The sequence below is a fragment of the Castor canadensis genome, chromosome 18, assembly GCF_047511655.1.
Source record: "Castor canadensis chromosome 18, mCasCan1.hap1v2, whole genome shotgun sequence".
Taxonomy (NCBI): Eukaryota; Metazoa; Chordata; class Mammalia; order Rodentia; family Castoridae; genus Castor; species Castor canadensis.
This window is the reverse complement of record NC_133403.1, coordinates 47291159-47315418: the sequence shown is the minus strand read 5'-3', so window position 1 is coordinate 47315418 and position 24260 is coordinate 47291159. Positions and strand designations below refer to the sequence as shown.

The 24260-nt window shown below is 41.9% G+C and overlaps 1 protein-coding gene across 4 annotated transcripts in view; it reads right to left on the bottom strand.

Annotated features, from left to right (window-relative positions):
• LOC109674196 (uncharacterized) overlaps positions 1-24260 on the bottom strand; it is a 60519-nt gene that overhangs the window by 31805 nt on the left and 4454 nt on the right. Inside the window, exons 2-5 of one of the 4 annotated variants that reach the window (XM_074060975.1) lie at positions 24038-24101; positions 23310-23918; positions 22968-23063; positions 7756-17925 (exon numbers count right to left, since the gene is read on the bottom strand). In XM_074060975.1, coding sequence (XP_073917076.1) covers positions 16553-17925; positions 22968-23063; positions 23310-23448 — 1608 coding nt within the window. In that variant the 5' untranslated portion in view covers positions 23449-23918; positions 24038-24101 and the 3' untranslated portion in view covers positions 7756-16552. Of the gene's footprint in view, positions 1-7755; positions 17926-22967; positions 23064-23309; positions 24102-24260 lie in introns of those variants that run through there. The other 3 variants (XM_074060980.1, XM_074060974.1, XM_074060973.1) reach the window with 3 other exon arrangements.

Sequence of the window (24260 nt, the reverse complement as noted above, 5' to 3'; positions counted from 1 at the left end):
GACTGGGGTTTAAACTCAGGGCTTCAAGCTTGCAAATCAGGCATTCTACCACTTGAGTCACACCTCCAGTCTTAGGCTTCACAATTTTTTTAAAAAACAAATAAATACAGTCATTAAGTCCTGTTTTGGTATTCTACCCTTGGATCATCCTCTAAGGAGTATTATGAAAAGTAGCCTAAAGACTCAGCATGGGGTTGGGGATTTAGCTCAGTGGAAGAGCACTTGCCTGGCAAGTGCAAGGCCCTGAGTTCGGTCCCCAGCACCGGAAAAAAAAAAAAAAAAAAGACTCAGCATTTTGGGTTGAGAGGTAGTTCAGTGTAGAGCACGTGCCTGACATGTGCAACACCCTAGGTTTGATCCAAAACACAAAAAATACCAGGTATTTATTACACTGTTTTTCTTGGATACTATGACTTATAAATATTCATGTCTTAACAACTTCTCAAGGCCCTATCAGTAATGTATCTCTGTTCCAATTTAATCTATTCCTGATCGTCTATTCTGAAGCTATTGCCCCCAAATTTCTTAACTATTCAAACTTTTCTTATTAAATAGATCATTTATTTATCTCTTCTAGGCCACTGAAAAAGAAAGAGAAAAACAAGTCACTTTGTTGGGGACCTGGCTCAAGTGGTAGGCACAGGCATCTGCCTAGCCAGTTTGAGGCCCTGAATTCAAATCCCAGCACCACATAAATTAAAAAAAAAAAACTCACCTGTAATGTAGTCATTTTCTGTTGCCTGTAAGATGATTTGCAAGGGTTAGGTATTTTCTATGCTGGTCTCTTCTGCCTCTACCCCAAAGTTCTGGGGTGAGGTCTTGGCTAAGTTTTCTGTATTGCAAATGAATTTCTGGTTTTAGGAACTCCTCTCTCATCTCCCATTAGCAGGCTTACTTGTGGAGAGCCAGGATCTGTGGATGTAAGGACAAATACATTTCAACTTGTATATTCACATTACACGTGAAATCTTTTCCTCCCTTGCTAGGAACTAGGAATTTCTGATCATCTAAGGCCAGGGTATGTTTGCTATACAATTGAAACAGGACTCTCAGGAACAAAAGCAGGACACAGTAAAATACAACCAAAGTCTATAGCTGTGCAAACAGATAAAGAAATATTAGAAATAAAATAATTTTGAAGTTCATTCAATATTCACTGTGTATAATGAAATGATACAAATCATTTCATGGGTGTGAGGAAAAAGAGTACAAAATTTTTCAAAGCTTACATGCTTGAGTTAAAACAAATTTGAATTTCAATCAACTTTGTCCGTTACTGTGTGACCTTTGGCAAAAATAAAAATACATGGTGACTCGTGCCTGTAATTCTAGTACTCAGGAAGTTGAGGAAGGAGGGTGGTGAGTTCTAGGATAATCTGAGCTGCATAGCAAGATCCTGTCTCAAAAAAAGAAACTACACTATTCAGAGCCTTAACTTCCTACTAAAATCTCCTGTATCTCCTAATTTTCCTCTACCACTTTTACCATTTTCTGAAGGAAATGTATCTCAAATTAGTTTCTGCAGGTGATTCTGTTACGTTTAGACTGTATGCCTGAGACAATGTCACTTGATGAATAGAGGTTATATATTTCTCTAATCAGTCTGGAATAATACTCCATCCCCTAAAGAATGCTATTAGCCTTAAAATCTATTTTGCCTTAGATAAAGCTGGCAACATCAGCATTCTTTTTTTTTTTTCTTTTTTGATACAGGGTCACTATATAAGGTTCCCCTGTCACTTACTATGTACCCCAGGGTGGCCTTGAACTAGAAATCCCCATGCCTCTCTGCCTCTGGAGTGCTAGTATTACAGCTATGTGCCACCATGCCCAGCTAAAATCAGCATTCTTTTGGTTAGAACTTGCCCGGTATATCATTTTTAATACAACTATATTTAAAATTTCAACATCATTATGCTTGTCCCGTGTAAGCATCTCTGTCTCCTGAGTAGCTAGGATTACAGGCATGAGCCACTGGCACCCAGTGCCAAACTTTTTTTAAACCAAGAAATTTAAGTTACAAATGTAAAATCTGTGTGGCTAAAAATTGTAACAAGCCATGCACTGGTAGCTCACACCTATAACCTAGCTACCTGGGAGGCTGAGATCGGGAGGACTTCAGTTGGAGGCCAGTCTGGGCAAAAAGTTTGTGAGATCCCCATCTCAACAAAAAAGCTGGGTATCTGTCATCCTAGTTACAGTGGGAATTGTGGTCCAGAAAAAGGCGGTTTCTATATCCAAAATAGCCAGAGCAAAAAGGGCTAGAGGAGTGGCTCAAGCAGTAGAGTGCCTGCCTTAAAACCAAGTTCAAATTCCAGTACCAACAACAACAAAAAATTATACCATGCATGCAGAGACACACACACACACACAAAAACAAGAAAAATATACCTACAAAAATTGATTTCCTTTGCATTATTCTTTCACTTCATCATTTCATGTAATAAAAATTATGCCATTATAAAAAACAAAATATCATTCAAAACAATTCTTTTAGTAGACAGCCAAATTCACAATGTAATTTTAAATTTTCCTCTTTAATTCTGACCAAGAATTTAGTTAGGTTTCAGTGAGAATTTTTCCAGAGTAGAGATTTACTCAGACAGTAGCATGCACCTATAAGCCCAGTTAGTCAAGTGGTTGAAGCTAGGAGACCTCAAGTTCCAGCCCTGTTCGGAAAACAAAGCAAGATGCTGCTTTACAAAAAAAAAAAAAAAGCCAGGCACTGGTGGCTCACGTCTGTAATCCTAGCTATCCAGGAGGCAGAGATCAGGAGGATCATGGTTCGAAGCCAGCCTATTCGAACAGTTCTCAAGACCCTACCTCAAAAAATAACCAACACAAAAGAGGCTGGTGGAATGGCTCAAGGTGTAGGGCCTGAGTTCAAACCCCAGTACTGCAGAAAAAAAAATGTGGAAATGAAGTAGAATTATTACAGAGAATATCAAAAGTTAAGAAATTTGTGGATGTGGTAAGCAATCTGCATAGTTTTTAAGTATTTCTTACGATGCTTAAGATTATTACTCAGAAAAATGCACTCCACACCTGACTTTGCTAATTTAAGCAAATGTTTTCGGAAGTTGGCCCTTGAAAGAGAAGTTACCTCTAAACTATCTTATGTTCAGCCCTCACATATGCCCTTCTTAGGTTAAGGGCCTCACTGTAGACTTTAGCCTATTATAATCCCCCAGTGCTGAGGATTGAACCTGGGACCTCATTCATGCTAGGCAAGTGATCTAACACTGAGCTAAAATATTAAAGTCCCTAACCCACGAAAACAGCAGGTAAGCAGAACCGTTTCAGTAAGTAAGTAAAATATGTTTTAATGATGTCAAAACGCCTCCCTGGTTTTCGGATTAAAAAGAATGCCAGTATCAAAATCTGAGCCGGCGAGGGTCCGAACTTTGGCATGTCTGGTTTTCAGGGCCCTTCCGAACAACTCGACGCGGCGGGGCCAGGCCAGGCTGGCTCATCAGTGACCAGCGGCCCCAGCAGGGCGCCGAACCCGCGCGTACGCGCACGCAGCCCCGCACCCAGCTCGGACCGCTCCGGCCCATAGCCGACGGCCCGGGTGCCGCGGCAAGTGGCGGACAAGCGAGGAAGACGCGAAGCTGGACAACTTCCTCTCGCATCGCCGCCGACGCCCTCAACGCACCCAGCCACAGACGTACGCCGCCCACCACCCACACGCACTCCCACCACTGACGGCCGGCGCAGACACCACCTCCCCGCAGCCAGCTCCGCGGGAGCATGAGCAGCCTCGCGCCGCGAGACGATTCGTCGTCCCTGAGGAAAACGCTGATCCAGGGTTGCGGCGACACCCCACGACGGCTACCATGCGAGTCACAACCCATCAAGCCGCGGGCTCACCTCCTGGCAGGGAAGGACAAAGCGAAAAGCGCAGCTCTTGCGGACCGGAATGCGCCTGCGCGGCGGGCAGGAGCGCTGTGGAACTACTCCTCCCAGAATGCCGCGCGGTACGCGGGGTTGCGACATGCATGCGCCTGCGCCCCGAGGTGGGGGGAAGGGGAGCGTGAGAGAAACGCGCCGGGAGGGGACAGACGCTGGAGCCTTCCTGTGCTGGAAACACAGGGAAAGTCACCAAAAGTTTGAAGACGTGAAAAGCAGGTAGCAGTTAACGATATTTTGTACCCTTTTCTATACAGGTTAGTATGCGGTTTTAAAAGCTCGGGTTTTTATGTATCAGCGTGCAATCTATTAGGCAGACGTTACACTCTAATAAATATCTTAAACATGAGATTTTCTCTACCTTAGCTTTTTTTGGGGGGGTTCGGAGGAGAGGGACCACAAACTCACAGTTCTTAGAAGCTTTGTATTTTGAGGGAGGGTCTACAGAGGCATTCCCTCCCACCCTTAGAAATCCGTGTGTTTGCTTGAAGGTGTTCGTTAGGCGCCTCTGTGATCCTTCTGAAATCTTACCTACATTACATTTTATCTTTTTCCTGAGTACCTTTCTTTGAGAACCCATGACTAGCTGAAAAGATTGTGTTATAGCCCATTAGACCGTTCCTCCATGCAATAGTTTTTTTGTTGGTTTGGTTTGGACAGTAGTTAAATATTGTTAAAAGTGTTGTGGCAATATAGTCAGAGGAGAAACCAAGCGACACTTAGAGGGGTGGAGAACTCAGATTTTAATTTTACGCTAGCGGCCCCAGACGTGTACCTGTGTCTGAGCCCTGAACAAAGGATTCACAGGATATTTAAAAGGCAATACAGGGCATCAGGTTACAAGGAATGTGCTCTCCCATAAAGTAGGGCTAGTAGTGGGTTAGAGACCTAAGGTTTAGATAAGAACAGCAGAGGAGTCCTGCTTTGGAAAGTTTATTTACAAGTGGAGACAAAGGAAGGCAGGAATGGGTGCTTATCTCTGCATGGTGCCTTTCATCTCGGTCCTGAACTTTTGCATGGCTCTAATGAGCAATTCCTCACAGCTCTGTCCGAGGTTACAGCTTTTGACAGTTTACCATGTTTTACAACCCCGTTTTAAGGCTATCTTCCTCTTCAAAAGCACTGTTTAACTGTTAAGAGAACCAGTGATGCTTTAGGGAGAGAGCTGCAAAAGGGAGGGCTTCTGTCTGGCCCTTGGGTGCTGAGTTCATGATGTTCTTGCAAAAAAGAATTTTAGGATGCAAGAAACCAAGAAAGTTTATCAGTAAAGCAAAGACAGAAACGTAGGACACCACCCAAACATTGGTGCAGGCACATCTGATAACAAGTGCAATGGAGTTTTTGTTGAGATAATTTCAAAATAAACTGCAGTGTGAAAACAGATTCATTAGTGTACAGTTTCCCCCAATGTTAACATTTTATAAAACATAGTTTTGATAATTGATACTAATAAAATCCTCACTACTTAGTAGTGTCAGATTTACTTACACTCGTATGTATATTAAGTTCTGTTTGATTTTATAAAATTGAACTGGATGGGTTCATGCTTCAGCAACCACAACCAAGATACTAAACAGTTCCAACACTACAAGAAAATTTATTTTTAGCTTGCCGGTGGTGGCTCACACCTGTAATGCTAGCTTCTCAGGAGGCATAGTTCAGAAGGATCGCGGTTTGAAGCTAGCCCAGGCAAATAGTTTCCGAGACCCTGTCTCAAACAAACCTTTACAGAAATAGGGCTGGTGAAGTGGCTCAAGGTGAAGGCCCTGAGTTCAAGCCTCAGTACTGAAAAAAAAAAAGGACTGGGGATGTAGTTCAGTGGAAGAGTACTTGCCTGTGTATGAGGCATCCCCAGCATCACAAAAAAGAAATAAATAAGTGATTCCATACAATAGGAAAGTTAAAAAAGAAAAAAAAGTTGAAAAAGTACTATAGAACTTACCCACATTTCCCTAATTTTTGCCATGTCAGTTGTCTTCATACATAAGTGTACTCGTCATTTGTCATTTTTCTTTTTCTGGACGTTCTAGGATTTGAACGCAAGGCCTCACACTTGCTAGGCTGGTGTTCTACCACTTGAACCATGCTCCCCCCCATAAATGTTTTTTTCTTGAAAATACATGAGTGTGAATATGTGAGAGGCATAATTTCTCTACACTCAAGCACTTCAGTGTGTATCTCCAAGATCATTCTATTCATCTAACCACATTAAAATTATCAGTTTCAGAGTTGGGAGTGTGGTTGCCTGAGTTCAAACCCTGGTAAAACAAACAAACAAAAAAAAGATCAAATTCAGGAAATTAACATAAATACTACTGTGACTGAACTCTGCTCCAAAGTTACTCCATATTGTATAGAACAACTTTCAGGCTGTCCTTTGTTTTGAGTGAGTCACAGCCGCTATCAAGTGAAATCAGTAGTACTTGGTGAATTAGCACCTGCAAATTTTACTTTGTGAATTTATTGTTACTCAATAAATTCTTACACTGTGGAAAGATACAAGCATGTCCATCTCTGTTTCTGACATAGTTTGCTCATGACCTTATTTATTTGAGTCAAGTTATAATAGGTGACATGGGAAAGGGTGTCTTGAAAATTAAGACAAAGGACCATAGTATATAGTGGGTATTATAACACTTAAGTAGTTAAGCATGTATCTTTTCTCCTGTTTTCCTGCATCAACCTATACAAATGTTAGCCACACTGACTTCACTTTTTTCTTCTTAACCTTACAATACATACCAGAGATAAATGGTCTTTCTGCTCTAGATAAATCATCTAAAAATGGCCTTTCTGCCCTAGACAAATATCTCCTAAGAAGAAATGGCCTTTCTGTTCTAAAGAAATATCTCCTAAAAGGAAGTATATGCAGGGCTGGGGGCAGAGCTCAAGTGGTACAGCACCTGCCTATCAATTGCAAGGCCCTGAATTTAAAACCCAGGAACACCCAAAAAGAAGTTTTTAAAAAGCATATGCATAGCAAACATACATCACATGTGTCAATTAAAGAGCCTTTGTCTCTGGGAATCTCACACATACCAGTTCAAAAAAAAAAAGGGACTGGAGGAGTGACTCAAGCACAAAGAGTGCCTGTCTAGGAAGTGTGAGGTCCTGAGTTCAAACCCAAGTACTGAAACCAGAGTTTTGGACCCAAGGCCCAAACTCCTGAGATTCCATGTCAGGGCCAGCCACCCACCTCTAAACACCAAATAAAGAGCCATGGTGAAGGCAGAAAAAGGAGGTTTATTACATGGCTCGGGACATGCCGTGGGAAGAAACAGAGTAAAAACGCAGCTCATCTTCAGCCATCTTTGTAGTACAGACATGAGCATAAATTAAAGTAGACAAACTGGGGACAGAGGACAAAGGTATGCACAGTTAAACAATTCTAGTCACAGGTGTGTTCTGGTTGACCATTATCTCAGTCCCAGGGCTCCCAGAGGGGTTCCAGGGAAGATGTTATCGCTGTCATCACTTGAGGGGAGCAATCTGGTTCCCATGAGATGATTTTTCCTGCTCCAGCGTGCAGCCTCATCATTATAGGTAATTGTCCTCATTTGGAGGGATGGTCTGTCCTTCAAGTCTCTAGGGAACAGTTTCAGTCCCTTGTCATAAAGATGCTATCAGTTCTATTCTTTCTGGTAGCCAAGGTAGTTGCAAAGTGACTATAAAGAGAGTGGCTTAGAGCAAAGACAGATACAAAATGGAGGCAGGGGTGCCACGCTTCTCCTGTTTTCAGTTAATTCATGGGTCCAAGAAGGAGTCAGTGCTTTTCAGCAAAAGTGGTTTGAGTACCTCTTATAGTACCACTAAAAAAAAAAAATAATAAGATACAATTAAAGAGGGTTGTCACAGCAAATGATTTGACCTGCCAGGTGGATAGAATGAAGGAGCAGGTACAGAGATAAGTGTTGAAAATGAAGAAACCTTCCCAGAGATAAGGACTACAGACCCTTATGTTGATTTGAGCTTTATAAATACACTATACATAAAAGAGTTAATGTGTCTCTTTCATAATGCCCACATCTCCTGGAAGATGTGCTTCTGCTCTTCCCTCTTGCTTGCTAAATAAAACTTATTTTCTTACCCAGCTGATTTATCCTGAAATTTCTGTTCTGTGACAGTGTCGTGAATTCAGTCATTACTGGTGCAATAAACTCAGTACCTGATACCAGGTTGAGGTCCACTCTCTGGGACTTTCCCCAAATTTGAACTGGTCCAGGTTCCTGTGACACTTTTCTCTGAACTACGTAATCTTTAATTAATTTTATTTTTAATTTAGTTTTTCGTGGTACTGATGATCGAACACAGGGCCTCATGTATACTAGGCAAACACCAAACCGCTGAGCTACATCCCCAGCTGGATTACATAATCTTGATCAGTTTATCTTCAGATTTGCTAATTCCTTCTTCTGCTAGTTCAAATTGAAACAGATTAGAAGGTAGAGGAAACAGCACACCCCAAGGTAATAAATTAACTCACAATATATTCAATTTCCAAGGTCTCTGTGAGAAAGCAACAGGTTTGAGACTCCCTTCTGTGGGAAGGTAACGGGCACAGAGACTACATGACACATGACTCACTTCCTCATCTAGAGGAACATGGCCAAAATCCTACAGCAAATCCTAGCCGTTGTCTGACAAGTGATCAGAGACCTGAAAGGGCAAGACACACATAAACAAATCATGCAGATGCCTGGTTGGCCCAAAAAGACAATCTGAATGGTTGCCAGCCAATCAGGGTAAGAGGCTTTGTCTGAACTTTCTTCATTACCACAATTTAAACCACTAGACAAAGACTAGCTGGTGGTAATCCTCTCTTGGGAGCCCTCCCAGCTGCTGTGGGAGCTCTGCTCTGTGCTCTTTGTCTCTCAATAAATTTTTTCTGCTTTTGCTCACTCTTGTCTGTCATTTTCATTCGTCAAAATTGTGAGACAAAGACCCCAGGCTCACACTAAATAAGTCAGTAACGAAATCTGTTGATTCCCGCTAATTTTTCATTTCAGTTATTGTAATTTATCACTGCAGAATTTCCAATTGGTTCTTTTAACATTTTTTTTTAGGTAGGGTCTCACACATGGCCCAGGCTGGCCTGGAATCTGCCATGTAGACCAGACTGGCCTCCAACTGGCAATCTCCCTGCTTCAGGGTTTGAGTGCTGGGATTATAGGTGTATACCAGCCCACCTAGCTTTTTTTTTTAGCATTCTTTAGATCTCTTTATTGCTGTTCCCTATTTAATTAAACATTGTCTTCATACCTTTCTTTACTTCTTTAAATGTGCTTTTTTTTTTTTTTTTGGCCGTACTGGGGTTTGAATTCAGAGACTCATGCTTGTTAGGCAGGTGCTGTACTACCTGAGCCACGTCCCCATCCCTTTTTGCTTTGTGTCCTGGCTGGCCTGGAATATGACCCTATTTATGCTTCCTGCACACCTGGGATGACAGATATACCACCATGCCCAGATTTTTATTAATTGAGGTAAGATCTCAAAAACTTCTTCCCAGGCTGGCCTTGAACCATGATCTTCCGATCTCTGCCTCCCAAGTAGCTAGGATTACAGGCATGAGCTACCACACCCAGCTGCATGGCTTTTATTTCTTTAAATATACTTATTATGGCAACCTGAAGTTTTTGGCTAATCCACTATTTGATCACTTGTATGGGAAGTTTTGGGTTTTTTTAACTACAGGAATTTTTTTTTCTCATGTACGGGTTAGACTTTCTGCTATATGCATGTTTTAGATAATGTAGCAAGTTTACATATTAGTCCCTTTTGGGGGTCCATTATTATTATTGCTATAATGAATTTCTTGCTGTCCCATGGGGTAAAATCTACGATTATTTGGTTATTTTAATTAATCTCTTTCTAAGCTCTATGGCTGGAGCCACTCCACCAGTTCACACACTTTAAATATTACCCAGTTTTCCTGGGGAGCGGGCCTAAAGAGCTTCTCAGTTTGCCATGCTCAAGTGTTACTCTTGATCCCATCCTTTTTTGAGCACTACTTTTTCTGGCACAGCAAAATGCTCCAATTTCATTTTGTATTTTCCCACATCAAGCCCTGGAATCAGCCATTTCTCCAAGGAGAAAGGTATTTAGACACCAATATATGAATAGTATCTGTGCTTATTTTTACTGGATATAATTGCTTCTTGGCTATCTCAGGAGATAATTAATGCAGGGAAATACATGTGTATCTGCAGGAACACAAGCACAAGTTCATACTGATATTTCCCACTGTGGTCCACTCTAGATCTCCCTTATTTAGCCACCACCTCTCTGGACCCAGTGGCTCATTGCATAACTAAATCTTCATTCATGTGAGTATGAGCTCCAGGTCACCATTCCCTTCTCAGGACAGGGTTGCAGCTTGTACACTCATCACAGCTGAATAAGGAATACAAAGATTACCCTAGGGCTGGTGGAATGGCTCAAGTGGTAGAGCACTTGCCTAGCAAGCATGAAACCCTGAGTTCAAACTCCAGTACTACAAAAAAAAAAAATTACCCTAACTTCCTTAGATACAGTAGTTCTTTCTGACCCCAATGTATAACATTCACAACACTTACCCAAAAAATAATTGTCATATTTAATTCCAATGGCTGTTAAAGAGTTAAAAGTTCCCACAATAACATGATATGATTTTCTGCCTAAACATCCACCATCTGTTTGAAGCACTACTGGCAGAATATTTGCCAGTAGAAATAATGTTTTCAAGTATCTCAGTTCAAAAGCTCCTTTCATTCCCCAGCTCCATGATTCCATCTGAATACTCCTTGGGAACGCCTTCTGTGCCTCTCAAAATATTGTGCTGTTGGCTTCTTTGGGCTTTCAGCATGATTGACATGGGTCTTCTTTCCTTTCCTCATTTTAGCTCCTTTCTGTTCTTTTCACACAGGTAACAATTGATATCCATGAACTGAAGATTCAGACACATGCCACAATTAAGATTATGCTATACACATAATCTTGTGGTTTTCACAAATACTAAAATGATATAAAAGCAGTGACCCCAGAAAAACAGGTCAGCATTCCAAAATAGCTAGCAATCCACAGCAATGGGGAACCTCTGAGTTCCAACAATGTCCTTCAGTATGTCCAGCAATAGAGATGTAAGCCAGCCAAATGCAATTCTGAAAAATACTATCTAGACCTGAAATCAAACAGCTGCCAGGCGTCGGTGACTCACCACTGTAATCCTAGCTACTCAGGAGGCAGAGATCAGGAGGATCACAGTTTGAAGCCAGCCAGGGCAAATAGTCATGAGACCCTATCTGGAAAAAACCCTTCGCAAAAAAGTGCTGGTGGAGTAGTTCAAGCCCCAGTACGGCAAAAAAAAAAAACAAAAAAAAAAAACTGATGATTTAAAGTGATAACAAAACACATTCCACTAGTGATCACAGAAAGCATAAAGAAATACTGAACCTAAGGTATTGTCCACTTTGTAATGGCTACACCTTCCATGGAAGGTCAGGGTTATCATGTCAACAAATATGTTAATTCTTTCCTAATGTCATCTTAGTCTCTTTTATGGTTTTCATGTCTTCTACATAATTTAATAATTATGTAATAATTTTAGACCATTCATTGTTTTATTTTGTGGTTCTCAGAGTTATAATCCTTCTGTCTTGATTCCGTAGCTAAATGCTTTTACTTTTTGGTGGACTGGGGTTTGAACTCAGGGTTTTGTACTTGCAAACAGGCCCTCCACTACTTGATCCACACCTCCAGTCCATTTTGCTCTGGTTATTTTGGAGATGGGGTCTTGCAAACTATTTCCTCAAGCTGGCCTTGAACTGCAGTCCTCCCAATCTCAGCCTCCCAAGTAGCTAAGATTATGGGTGTGAGCCACCAGCACCTGGCTTCAAATGCTTTTAAATCCAAGAAAAAGAATCATCACCAAAATCTTTTGGTATAAAGACTAAGGATATCTTTTTGTACTGAATTTGGAAGAAAATAGTTCTAGGGTTGGATCAGCAACTCATATTCAAGGGCCCAGGATTTTGCCATTATTGCCATTTTGTGTGTGAGATCCCATTTTGATCACATCATTACACACAAATAGAAGCACAGAGAGCTGGGGATAGTGCTTCACACAAGTAATCCCAGCTACTTGGGAGGTTCAGATTGGGAGGAGCAAGATTAGAGGCCAGCCTGAATAAAAAGTTAGCAAGACCCCATCACAACCAACAAGCCGGACTTGGGAATAAACACCTGTGATCCCAGCTGTGTAGGATGATCACAGTCCAGGCCAGTCATGAACAAAAACGTGACACCCTATCTGAAAAATAACTAAAGCAAAAAAAGGGCTAGAGGTGTGGCTTGAGTGGTAAAGTGCCTGCATAGTAAATAAGAGGCCCTGGGTTCAAACCCCAGTGTTATGGGAATCTCAGACACAGGACACAAGGCTTTTCATGAAGCAGTATTTATTAGCATGCTGGCAGCAGCTCAGCAGATTCATATCCAAAGGCTGAGCCCAAGAACAATGGGTCTCACCTTATATACCCTTGCAAGCAGGTTACAGAAGCAAAAAGCAAGGTTTAACCCATAGATGGTTGCATGTAACTCTATTGGCTACTTTATCCCCAGTGACACGTGACCTTCTTTAGGTTTGGATTCTTTAAATTTTATCTCCCTGTTATGCCATCCCCTCCCCTCTGTTACAGTATCAGAACACAGACTTGCTTGTTTCTTTTCTGGCCCTTGTCCCTGCCACACCAGCACCACCAAAAAAAAAAAGGCAGAAATTGGAAAATGATCTTGCATGCATTCATGCATTGCTAACAAGTAGTAATACCACTTATGAAAAATTAATGAGGTGACTTAAATTATCACTGGGTAGGATCTCAGAAACATGACTCCTAAATCAGTCACCAGCAAAAGGAAATGGGGTTCCCCTCCCTATGGATGTTACTATTGTTTTGTTTTGCTGGGGATTGAACTCAGAGCCTCACAGTTTAGGCAAATGCTCTATCACTGAGCTACATCCCCATCTTATATTACTTTTTTTTTTCCAGTACTGGGGTTTGAACTCAGGGCTTTGTGCTTGCTAGGCAGATGCTCTAATATTTAAGCCAGACCTCCAGGCCTGTTTTTATTATCTTGATACCAAGTAAATGTATGTGTGGATTTCTTGGCAATGATATTCTGGTGAGTAATAATTGATTACTATAAGCCATGGTTTCTACTGTATAGAGTGGAATTTTGTTTTTGTTGTTTTTTAAGAAAGGATCTCACACTGCAGCTGAGGCTGGCTGTGAATCCTCCTACCTCTGCCACCTGAGGTGAGTATGGAGATTAACAGACATGCTCCACCCATGCCTGGCCCGTAATTTTTCTTTTAGCTGCTATTCCAGGAATACCAATAATAGCCTATGGGAATCATGTATAGTCTGAGTGAGTCCACCCTGGCACTTTGCCTGGTTTTGCACTTGCCAGCACTGAAGTTGTACTAGCCTAAAACCAGTTTTTATGTTGACATGCTGAATGTTGTTCAACTCACACCTGACCTTAAAGGGGTCAATGTTGCAAGTATGTTTTGCACAGTGACTAATCCGAGTTTCCTTGTGCTTTTCTACTGTTGGTGGGTGGCCTTTTCTACTTCATCATTTACAGAGGCTCTGCCTTCATTTAGGGTTTTCAATTCCAGTTGATTCATCAGCCTTCCCCAAAAGTCTTTTCAAGTGGAGATCTTGAATATACTGCTTATATAAATGAATCTGCAAGTCATAGGCAGTCTGTATGCATTTATAAATGTTTAATAGACATATTGTCAGCATCTGAGGCACAAAGGTCTCTCCACATGAAGGTATTGTTTAATTCAAATGGTGAGACCCATGTAGCATAGACTGCCTACTAGACCCATGAGGAAAATAACTGCTGGGCGATTCAAGGTCCACAGCCTAACCTTGAGTTGCTCACGTCCTAACTCCAGTTTGGTCCATCAGATCACAGTAGCATGATCCAGTCTATGAGGTCAGGGCTAGTATTCAATAGCCTCTGAGTATAGCAAGTTGTGTTCTGAGTGTAGCACCCTAAAACTGATAGAAAATAGGTTCACATTATATCCTTCAATAAAAACAAAAACTAGTCTATGGCTACTTTAAGTATGTAAATCAGGGCAGGAGCCCATATCTACCCCAATTTCTTTTTTGATTTATAGTATCAAGAAAACCTTAAATGAGCAAGGTTTATTTTTGTAAAGCTGGGGTTGGAACCCAACGCCTTGTGCATGTTAGCATGTGCACTACTGATGAGTTATATTCTCAATTCTAGGGTTTTGGTGGGGGTGGGGGTTGGGGTTTTTGTTTAGTAGGACTGGGGTTTGAACTTGCCTGGGCCACTGTCCTCCTATTAAGCTTCTTGTGTAGTTGAGATGATAATATACACCACCACACCCAGCTTTTTATTAGTTGAGATGGGGTCTGGCCAACTTTTTTTTTGCCCAGGCTGGCCGTAAACTGTGACCCTCCTGACTTCTGCCTCCAGAGTAGCTAGGATTACAGGGGTGAGCAACTGCACCTGGCCAGTTCTTGGCTTTTTGAGACAGGGTCTCACTGTGTAGCTCAGACTGTCTTTGAAATCATGATCGTGACTCTACTCCCCCAGGGCTGGGATTACAGCTGTGCTCCATCAGGCTCACATGAATTCCTTTGGTTTTGTTTTATTGAGGCAGGGTCTCACTATGCCAGGCGCACCTTGAACTTGCTCTGTACCCCAAGCTGGTCTCAAACTCAAAATCCTTCTACTTCAGCCTCTCAAGAGGTGGGATTAGAGATCTGTGCCAGGGCTGGGCTTGAATACCATTCTTTTTTTTTTTTTTTTGGTACTGGGACTTGAACTCAAGGCCTATACCTTGAGCCACTCCACCAGTCCTTTTTTTGTGGAGGATTTTTTTCAAGATAGGGTCTTGTGGAACTATTCACCCGGGCTGGCTTCAAACCAAGATCCTCCTGATCTCTGCCTCCTGAATAGCTTGGATTACAGGCATGAGCCACCAATGCCTGGCTATGAAGGGTTTTTTCAAGATAGGGCCAAGAACTATTTCTCTATGATCTTCCTGATTTCTGCCTCCTGAGTAGCTAGTATTATAGGAGTGGAGCCACACTTAAAAAGAACACAATTAAAACTGGGCACTGGTGCTTTGCACCTGTAGTCCTAGCTACTTGAGAGGCTGAGATCAGAAGCATCACCCTGAGACCAGTCCAGGAAAAAAGTTCACAAGACCCCATCTCAACCAATAGCTGGGTGTAGTGGTGCATGCCTGTTAATTCCAGTCATGGTGGGACACTAAAAATAGGAAGATCTCAGTCCAGGCCTGCCTGGGCAAAAAGCAAGACTCTATCTCTAACAGCCAGAGCAAGCCAGGTGCTGGTGGCTCACGCCTGTAATCCTAGCTACTCTCTGTAACAGTATGTTACTGACAGGCTATCCGAAGGCAACAACTTTTCAGTTAAAGCCCCAAGGTAGTAAGACACAGAATCTCATCCCTCTTCATTTAAGAAAGCTACCACGCTGTTAACTTGAAAAGTTAAGAAGAACTACACACAAGGCCCAAGAACCTGGTTCCAAATACAGCAATATCCAAAGTCATTCTGGGAATCAATTCAGGATTAATTAGTAGTCTCAACAGGATTGTGGGACAAGAGAAAGTGAGTTGTCACATTTCATCTGTTCACATGAGCTTGAGTTAGACTCAATCCTGGAAAAGACATTATCATACAACGACGGGTATGATGCTCGTCTGTGACTAGTGGAAAGGACATTCAGAGACATCATTAGAAGAAAGCACACAGCAGAGGAAGTATTCTCCAGACAGAACAAGGGAGCTCATATCATCTACAGACAACAGATACTGAATTGTTAACACAGGGAATGTACTCATAATGAGTTCTCTCACAACACAGCCCTGCAATAACGGCCAGACCACTGAATGAGTAAACTTCCTTGGATAAATGTATAATTCCTACTATAAGCCACATTGTTTCAGTTATATTGTTGAGAAATAAAGAGACAGTGCTGATATTTAGCATTTAATATGGAGAATATTGGGGCATGTGTTCCACAAACTATCAAATATATATATATATAACAAGTTACATTAAAAATATCAAAATTTTAAAAAGTGCTATTCAGTGTTAACTAGGAAAAGTTACATGAAATATCTCTCAACTTTCAGAATAAGTTTCTTAGCGTTTAATTTACTTTATTTACATATTAAGACACTGGACCATGAAAAGTCTGTTTACAACTGAGTTGCCTTTATTCATAAAAACATGACTTCACATCTGCAATGTGACCTCCTATTTAACACATTTTCTATTGAAAAAATGCTTCCCTGATTTATTGATCTTACAAAGTGCTCTCAATGTGAATGGTCCAAATCTTCATGACAACATTACCACACCTGGTCCTGCTGGTATGGTTACTGCTACTCATTCTTTCAATCTTTCTCTTGTCTACAAAGGTTTGTGGGACTCATTTCTGAAGACTTTTGCATACTCATTCCAAATGTAACTGGTCTCTCCCATATTACTTACTTGAAGTGAGTGTATTTTTAGGACTTGCTGCTTATAATTCTGTCTGAATTATCCTTTGAGGTCTCCAAAGTACCAGCTCCTGTAAAAAGGAGTCTTAACATTTATTTCATCACTTGGATTTCCCCTTTGTGTGTTTTCCGATGGATCCGAAGCCCTGAATTCCAGCAAAAGGATTTCCCACATTCAGAGCACTTCCATGGTTTCTCTCCTGTATGAACTCTCTGATGTTCACTGAGAGAGGACTTCTGAGTGAAGGCTTTCCCACATTCACTGCACTTAAAGGGTTTCTCTCCTGAATGAGTTTTCTGGTGTATCTGAAGAGAAGCCTTCCTGGGATAGGCTTTTTCACACTCATTGCATTCATAGGGTTTCTCTGTTGAGTGAGTTCTCTGGTGTATAATTAGCTGTGATTTCCCACAGAAGGCTCTCTCACATAAGCTACACTCATAGGGCCTCTCTCCTGTGTGTGTTCTCCTATGTATGACGAGGTACGACTTGCTACTGAAAGCCTTTCCACACTCACTGCATCCATAGGGCTTCTCCCCTGCGTGGGCTCGCAGGTGAGCAGTCAGCTGCTCCTTCCTGCCAAAGGCTTTGCCACACTCACTACACTGGTAAGGGTTGTTTCCAGTGTGAACTCCCTGGTGTACAATGAGTTGTGTCTTCATGTTGAAGGCTTTCCCACAATCAACACATTGATAGGGTTTTTCCCCTGTGTGCATTCTGATGTGAACAAGGAGGTAGGACTTACTCCGAAAGGCCTTCCCACATTCATTGCACTTATGGGGTTTCACTCCTGTGTGAGTTCTTTGGTGTACAACAAATGGAGACTTCAAACTAAAGGCTTTCCCGCATTCGCTGCATTCATAGGGTTTTACTCCTGTATGACTTCTCTGATGTAAAATAAGCTGAGATTTCCAACTGTAGGCTTTCCCACATTCACCGCAACCATAGGGTTTCCCTCCTGTGTGAATTTCCTGATGGACAATGAGCTGTGACCTGAAAGAGAAGACTTTCCCACATTCACTACATGAGTAGGGTTTTTCTCCTGTGTGAACTCTCTGGTGAGCATTAAGGTTTGACTTGGCACTGAAGGCTCTTTCACATTTAGTGCATTCATAAGGCCTCTCCCCCGTATGAATTCTGAGATGTACAATGAGTTGTGATTTACAACGAAAAGCTTTCCCACATTCATTGCACACACAGCTTTTTTCTATGTTCCGAGCTCTTTGATGCTTAAGAAAATGTGATTCCTCATAACTATGCAACTTATCAGAATCTGTTCTTAAGTAATTTCTGCTTAAGCCCGAGTGTTGTGTCAAACTTTTCCTGTGTGTGTTATACTTATGGAGTCTTTGCCTTGAAGAAATACAGGTTTTGCTCAGATGAAGTTTTCCAAACATATTACAAGCATAGCTTTTCTCACCATTTTCAAGCTCATCTTGAATTTTCTGGTGCCATTCTTCCCAGCCTGCTAGGAAAAGAGAAAAAACAAAAAAAAACCACAAAACAGTTCTTGAATTCTGAATGTAATTAAAGAGCTTTAAAATGCATACATGTAGAGCATCTGCCTAGAAAGCATAAAGCCTTGAATTCAAACCCTAATAGTGCAAAAGAAAAAAAAAAAATCATGTATGGCCTGGTGTTTATAGAGTGCTTGCCTGGCATGTGTCAGGCCCCCTGGTTCCACCCCAGCATGGCAATAAACAAGAATAAAAAACAAAAACAACAAATAACGGGGATGTAGCTCAATGGTAGACTACTTAACTAGCATGCACAAGGCCCTGGGTTTGATTCAACTCAACAAAAATAAATAAAACATAGAAAGCAACAACAAACCTCCTGCATTCCTGCATGCAATAAATCTTTTCTTTTCTTTTTTTTTGGTTACACTGTAGTTTGAACTCAAGGCTTTGCAAATTGCAAGTTGCAAGGCAGGCACTCTACATGGAGGTGAGTTACACCTCCAGGCCACTTTGCTTCAGTTATTTTTTTGAACATGGGATATCAAGAACTATTTGCCTGGACTGGCCTTGAAACAAGATCAGCCTCACAAGTAGCTAAGATTATAGGATTATAGGCATGAGCCTTCAAAAGAAATACTGGCCAAGGACAAGGGCAAGGGAACTGAATCAAACCAAGCAAAACAGGTCCCCCTTCATGAAATTGGCAGTGAACTAGTAGTGATAAAAATAATTTTTAAAGGTTTTTATTTTAAATTTATTTGCACTTATGGGCCAATTCCCAATTCTTTTATATCTGAATTTTAGTTCATTAAAAAGTGAATTTAGCCAGGTACAGGTGGCTCAAACCTATAATCCTCGCCTTGGGAGGCAGAGATCAGGAGGATAATGGTTTGAAGCCAGCCCAGGCAAATAGTTCAAGAGACCCTATATTAAAAATACCCAACAGAAAATGGCTGTCAGAGTGGCTCAAATGGTAATACACCTGCCTAGCAAGTGTAAGGTGAATTTAAAACCCAGTACAGCCAAAAAAAAAAGTGAATTCAAGCCTTGGTGTGGTGGTTCATGCCTGTGTTCCCAGATAAACAGGAGATAGGTATGAGAATGACAGTCTGAGGCTAGCCCTGGGCTAAAATGCAAGACCCTAGCTGAAAAATAACTAAAAGCAAAAAAGGACTAGGTGCATGGCTCAAGTGGTAGAGTTGCCTGCCTCACAAGTGAGAAGCCCTGACTTCAAACTCCAGTACCACAAAAAAAAAAAAAAAAAAAAACCATAAATTTACAGGATACAAAAATAACTAGGGCAAGACATTTGGATCAGGTGACAATGCGACATTAAAAAGGAAAATGAATAAACCATGAAAATTAACACTCCCAAACAGAAGAAATGCCAAATATAAAGTTCCTGAGGAGACCTGCATGGTATGATTTAAGACATAGGAAAAGCCCAGGACAGCAAAATTCACCAAATGAACAGAGTAACAGGAATCAAACTATGAAAGGCCACAGCAAAAAGTTTTCACTTTATCCTAAATGGTTTAATTAAAACAGATCCTGGATTAGTAATCTGCTTTTAATTGATCAGTTTGGTTACTACATAAAAGATGAGTAAGAAAAGGGCAGAATAAGCTGGGTGTTGGTGGCTCACGCCTGTAAGCTACTTGGGAGGCTGAGATCAAGGTTCAAGTCCAGCCTGGACAAATAGTTCACTAGACCCCATCTCCAAAATAACCACAGCAAAATGGACTGGAGGTGTGGGTCAAGTGGAAGAGCACCTGCTTTGCAAGCACAAAGGACTGAGTTCAAACCCCAGTCCCATCAAAAAAAAAAAAAAAAAAGGGCAGAGTCTCATAAGAAAGCTCTTGTAGCAGCCCTGGATGAAACTGTAATAGTGGTTGGACTATACTTCTGAAGTTGAAGGAACCAGAACATAATGGAGAGAGAACTCAAAATTTTACTGAGGGGCTGATGTGGGGCTGAGAGAAGGGGAGGGATTAAGAGCTCAAGCAGCAAGCTGATAATGCTCTTTAGATATGACAAAGACACATGCTGGAGGAAAATGAAGGATTGCTTTTGTGTACAGGACATTTGATATCTCAGTTAAACATCTAAATGACAATGGTGAATAGGCAGTCAGACCTAAGTGCAGCACTCAGTGAAGGCAGGTTGACATAAAAGATGAGACCACTCAGGGAAGAAGAGCTGCAAAGAAACCAACAATTCATGTATGAGGCCAAAACAGTGCTCCAATGCTGACAGTGATGGACACACAATGCGGATTAAAGGACAACCCAGCAGAAGGTCAATGCCTACAGCGCACCCCCTTAGGTACAGTCTTAACCATCACAAGATTACAGTTAGCCTGGGGCAACTTCCCTCTTCCCTCAGTACCTCTCTCTAAGCGGCTCAGCCCAACAGAGGTATAAAGTCCAGGTATGATTTATGCCTGAAGTGTGGCCGCTAAACTCAAGCTTGAGAGGGTCAGATAATAAAGGCCAGAAGCAAAAAGAAAGGAACTCTTGGGTTTAAAGACAATAACCCACAAAACACAGACTGGAACCTGCTAAAACTGGAAGAGAACAAGTCTGGGCTGATAATAGTTGATCACTCTTCAACCCTTAACACTTAAAACTTACTGCAACAAAAGCAGGCTGCTACTAAAGCTACAGAAATAGCCCATCACATGCAGCTACAGCCATGGAGGACAAGAGAAAGGAAGATCTTCTAGAAGTGAAGTGCTAGAAGCCATGATATGGCTAACTAAGGAAATGAGAACAATGCCAGGGCACAGAAATCTTATCTAACCTCTTTTTCTAAGGATGCTGAGGTAAGCAATAGCTCGGTAACTGATGTCTTCCTCCCTTCTGGAAAGAGAAGTTTCTCTTAAACTTTTCACTTCCTGCTTCACCATGGCATGTTCGGAACAGACCACTTATCTTTTAACTATGTAGACTCAGACTATAAAGGCTTCATCTATACCTGTCAAATGGGCATCACACACATACTAATAGATTCTGGACTAAGCCAAGTACTGGTAGCTCACGCCTGTAGCTAGCTCACGCTAGCTGCTTGGGAGAATGAGATCAGGAGGACAGCGGTTCAAGATCAGTTCTGGCAAGTAGTTCACAAGACCCCACCTCCAAAATAACCACAGCAAAATGGAGGTTTGACTCAAGTGGTAAGTGTCTGCTTTGCAAGCACAAAGGCCTGAGTTCAAACCCCAGTTCCACCAAAAAAAAAAAAAAAAAAGACAGAGGGAAGAAAGGGGGGCATGGGAAGGGGAGAGTGAAAGAGACAGAGAGGAAGAGAGCCTGGAATTAAAACTGGGCTCTTGCCAGGCACCAGTGGCTCATGCCTGTAATCCTAGCTACTTAGAAGGCAGAGATCAGGAAGATCATGGTTCAAAGCCAGCCAGGGCAAGTAGTTCCATGAGACCGCATCTTGAAAAAAACCTTCACAAAAAAGGGCTGGTGGAGTGGCTCAAGGTGTAGGCCCTGAGTTCATGTGGTCTGGTCACGGGCAGGACATTACTCCTGGAGCCTTCCCCATGTCCCATGCCATGACTGGTTCAGGAATTGAGATGTGAATTTTAGAAAATATGCCGGCAGGCTTGTGATTTCAAAACTCTGGGCACCAATGAAAGGGATCTTCCAGAAGAACTTGATCTAGCAGTTCCTGCCATGTTTGCACGTGACATTCAGCACTGAGGAGCCTACCAGCCCACTATGCAGAAGAGGATGTATGCGGAAGAGTGCAGCATTCCAGGATCACAAGGAGGAGACAAATGGAAGCTGGCTTCCTGAAATCACCAAGTTTCTGAAGCAGTCACTGTGGAGCTGCCCTGCAGCAGACAACTTGTCATTTGAGGCTACAAATTTCTGTTTTACTTGGGAAGGATCAGGGATTGAACACATTTTTGTTTTTCAGACTAGTGATAGAACGCTTATGAAAAGAAATCCAGCACAACATTTAGAGAGATAAGAGCTCCCAAATGCAGTTGAGTCAGAAGTATCCAAGTATGAGATAATAAATACTGTTTTAGTCTAGGTAACAATTGAGGAGATAAGTGTTACAAGATAGTTTTCTTTTTTTTTGGTTTTTGGGTCTCATTATGTAACCCAGGCTAGCCTTGGAATCCCCATCCTTCTGCCTCAGCCATCTGATTCCTGGAATTATAGTTATGTACTACTATACCCAGCTCCTACAAGACAGTTTTCATGAGACAAAATGCTAAATACTAACAGAAACAGAAACCATAGAAAGATTAGCCCAGAAGGAAAGAGATAGGATTCCAGTGCAAACTCAGAGTCTGGGATGCAGCACTACATGCACAACAACAGCAGCTTTGTTAAAACTGAAAACTGCAGATGAATGGAGACTTTGGAAGAAAGTTCTTTTCCATTTCTGGTACCAGGACAAATTCTGGCCAAAGCACAGAGGAGCTTTCCTCAGCCACGTAAAATTCAGGACCCAGTGCAGAAGAAAAAGAGGAAGAGGATGTCAATTTTGGTCTTATAATAATGGAGGGAAAGCTTAAATCTTCAGAATGGAAGAGACTTTCCATAGTTACAACACAAGGGAGGACAGGTGAATTTGGGAAGTAAACCCCTGTGGACAACCTGCAAGGGAAGTGATACAAATAAGACCAGGTGTAGGACCATGGGTAAGGTCTACACAACTTTAACTGTAGAAGGCCAAAGAGAAAATGAAAGTACAGGAAGTTAAGGGGCATGAGCCACACCAAGTAAGAGGAAAAGGAAATTTGCTGACATCTTCATTGACCATGGGAAGGAAGGAAAGTGACCCCAAAGTTAGATTCTGGGCAGAGTTCAGAGAAGAGGGGCTTGCCCACCTCTCAAAGCTGGAGTAGGAAGGAGAGCTCAACATGCAAGGTGACAGAAACCTCCTGACATCCCACGTCAGCCATACCAGTTCAAAGACTTTCACAAAGACTTGTGCATAGAGATGTATTAATAGCGCACCAGTGCCAACCCCTCAAGGAACAGCCAGTTTACCTCTACACCTCCCATCTTCCTGGTTCTCACTCACTCACCAGGACAATTCTGGGTGGACATTTTGGCATTTATTATCCATGGCTCTTCTCCTTGCTCCAACTTGAAGACTAAATCAGGTTTGGTACCATGATACCCTGTTAATGGAAAATCACATAGGATGTGGGCCAAATTGCTAAGGATGAAACTAAGGACTCAGAAGATATAAAACAAAACTGTTCATATGCACTTGAGTACAGATTACAATTAGGAAGTGAGGGGCAAATGGGACTAAGAACATTCACCTCTACAATTCAAGTTCGTAGTCATTAAGCACTTCAGAGGTCCCAAAAGAGATGGCAATATATGACTCCAACTTGAGATAAATAAGGATGCTGACTCACCCACTGATAACAAGTTGTTATAGTTTTCCAGGGTCACCTCCCTGTATAGGTGTCGTTGTGCAGAATCCAGAAGCTGCCATTCCTCCCAGGACAGCTCCAGGGATACATCCGTGAATGACAACAGTCCCTGTAATGACATATACCCTTTTTAACTGGATGCAATGGTGGTAAGTGATACGAGAAGGATACGGAGGAACCAACAGAGAGAAACAAAGATTTAAACATGCAAATGCATAAAAGCAGACCAAGGGTGTATTTTGCACAGAAATGGAAAGAACAGTTCTCAGTAAGGGTCCATATTTGGGTCCACTCAGAGTCATCTGAGCAGTTGAAAATTCATGATGGTTCCCAAAGACAATGGGTAGAAAGGGAATTCAGGAGGTGATTAGGATGAGGTTTACCTGAGAGCAAAAGGGAAAAAAAAAACAACAGTGAGTAAATGAGAGTTCATCCTTCTGCTGCAGGAGTCTGAAGGCAACTGGGCTGAGGCAGGGACTCCATCACCTTCCCATCTTCTTCTCTGCTCTGCATGGCTTCCATACCTAGGGTAAGCCAGGTCTAAGATGACTCTGATCATCAATCTGCAGTCTAAGCAGCAGCAGAGGAGAGCTGGAAGGGGACAGCAGGGAAACTCAGAAATGTAGTCTGTTTCTTTGGTGCCCAGTAAAAAACTGTTAAGTCTACTTTGGAAGGAAGAAAAAGTATATTGGAAGGTAATCTGTACTCACCATACAGGGAGTGAACACCACTTAGACCAGAGGGCCGACTCTAGTAAATTCAAGAGACTGTAACCTGTCAGAAGCGACAAGAAGAGGGTTCTGATGGAAGTAGGTAAGGGCCAGACTGCAAAATAGACCCAGAATGCTTTTCCTGAAGAGAACCATTCAATGTAGGCTTACATAAATAGGAGGAATAACAGGGCAACATTTCAAGAAAACACAGGCTGAGAAT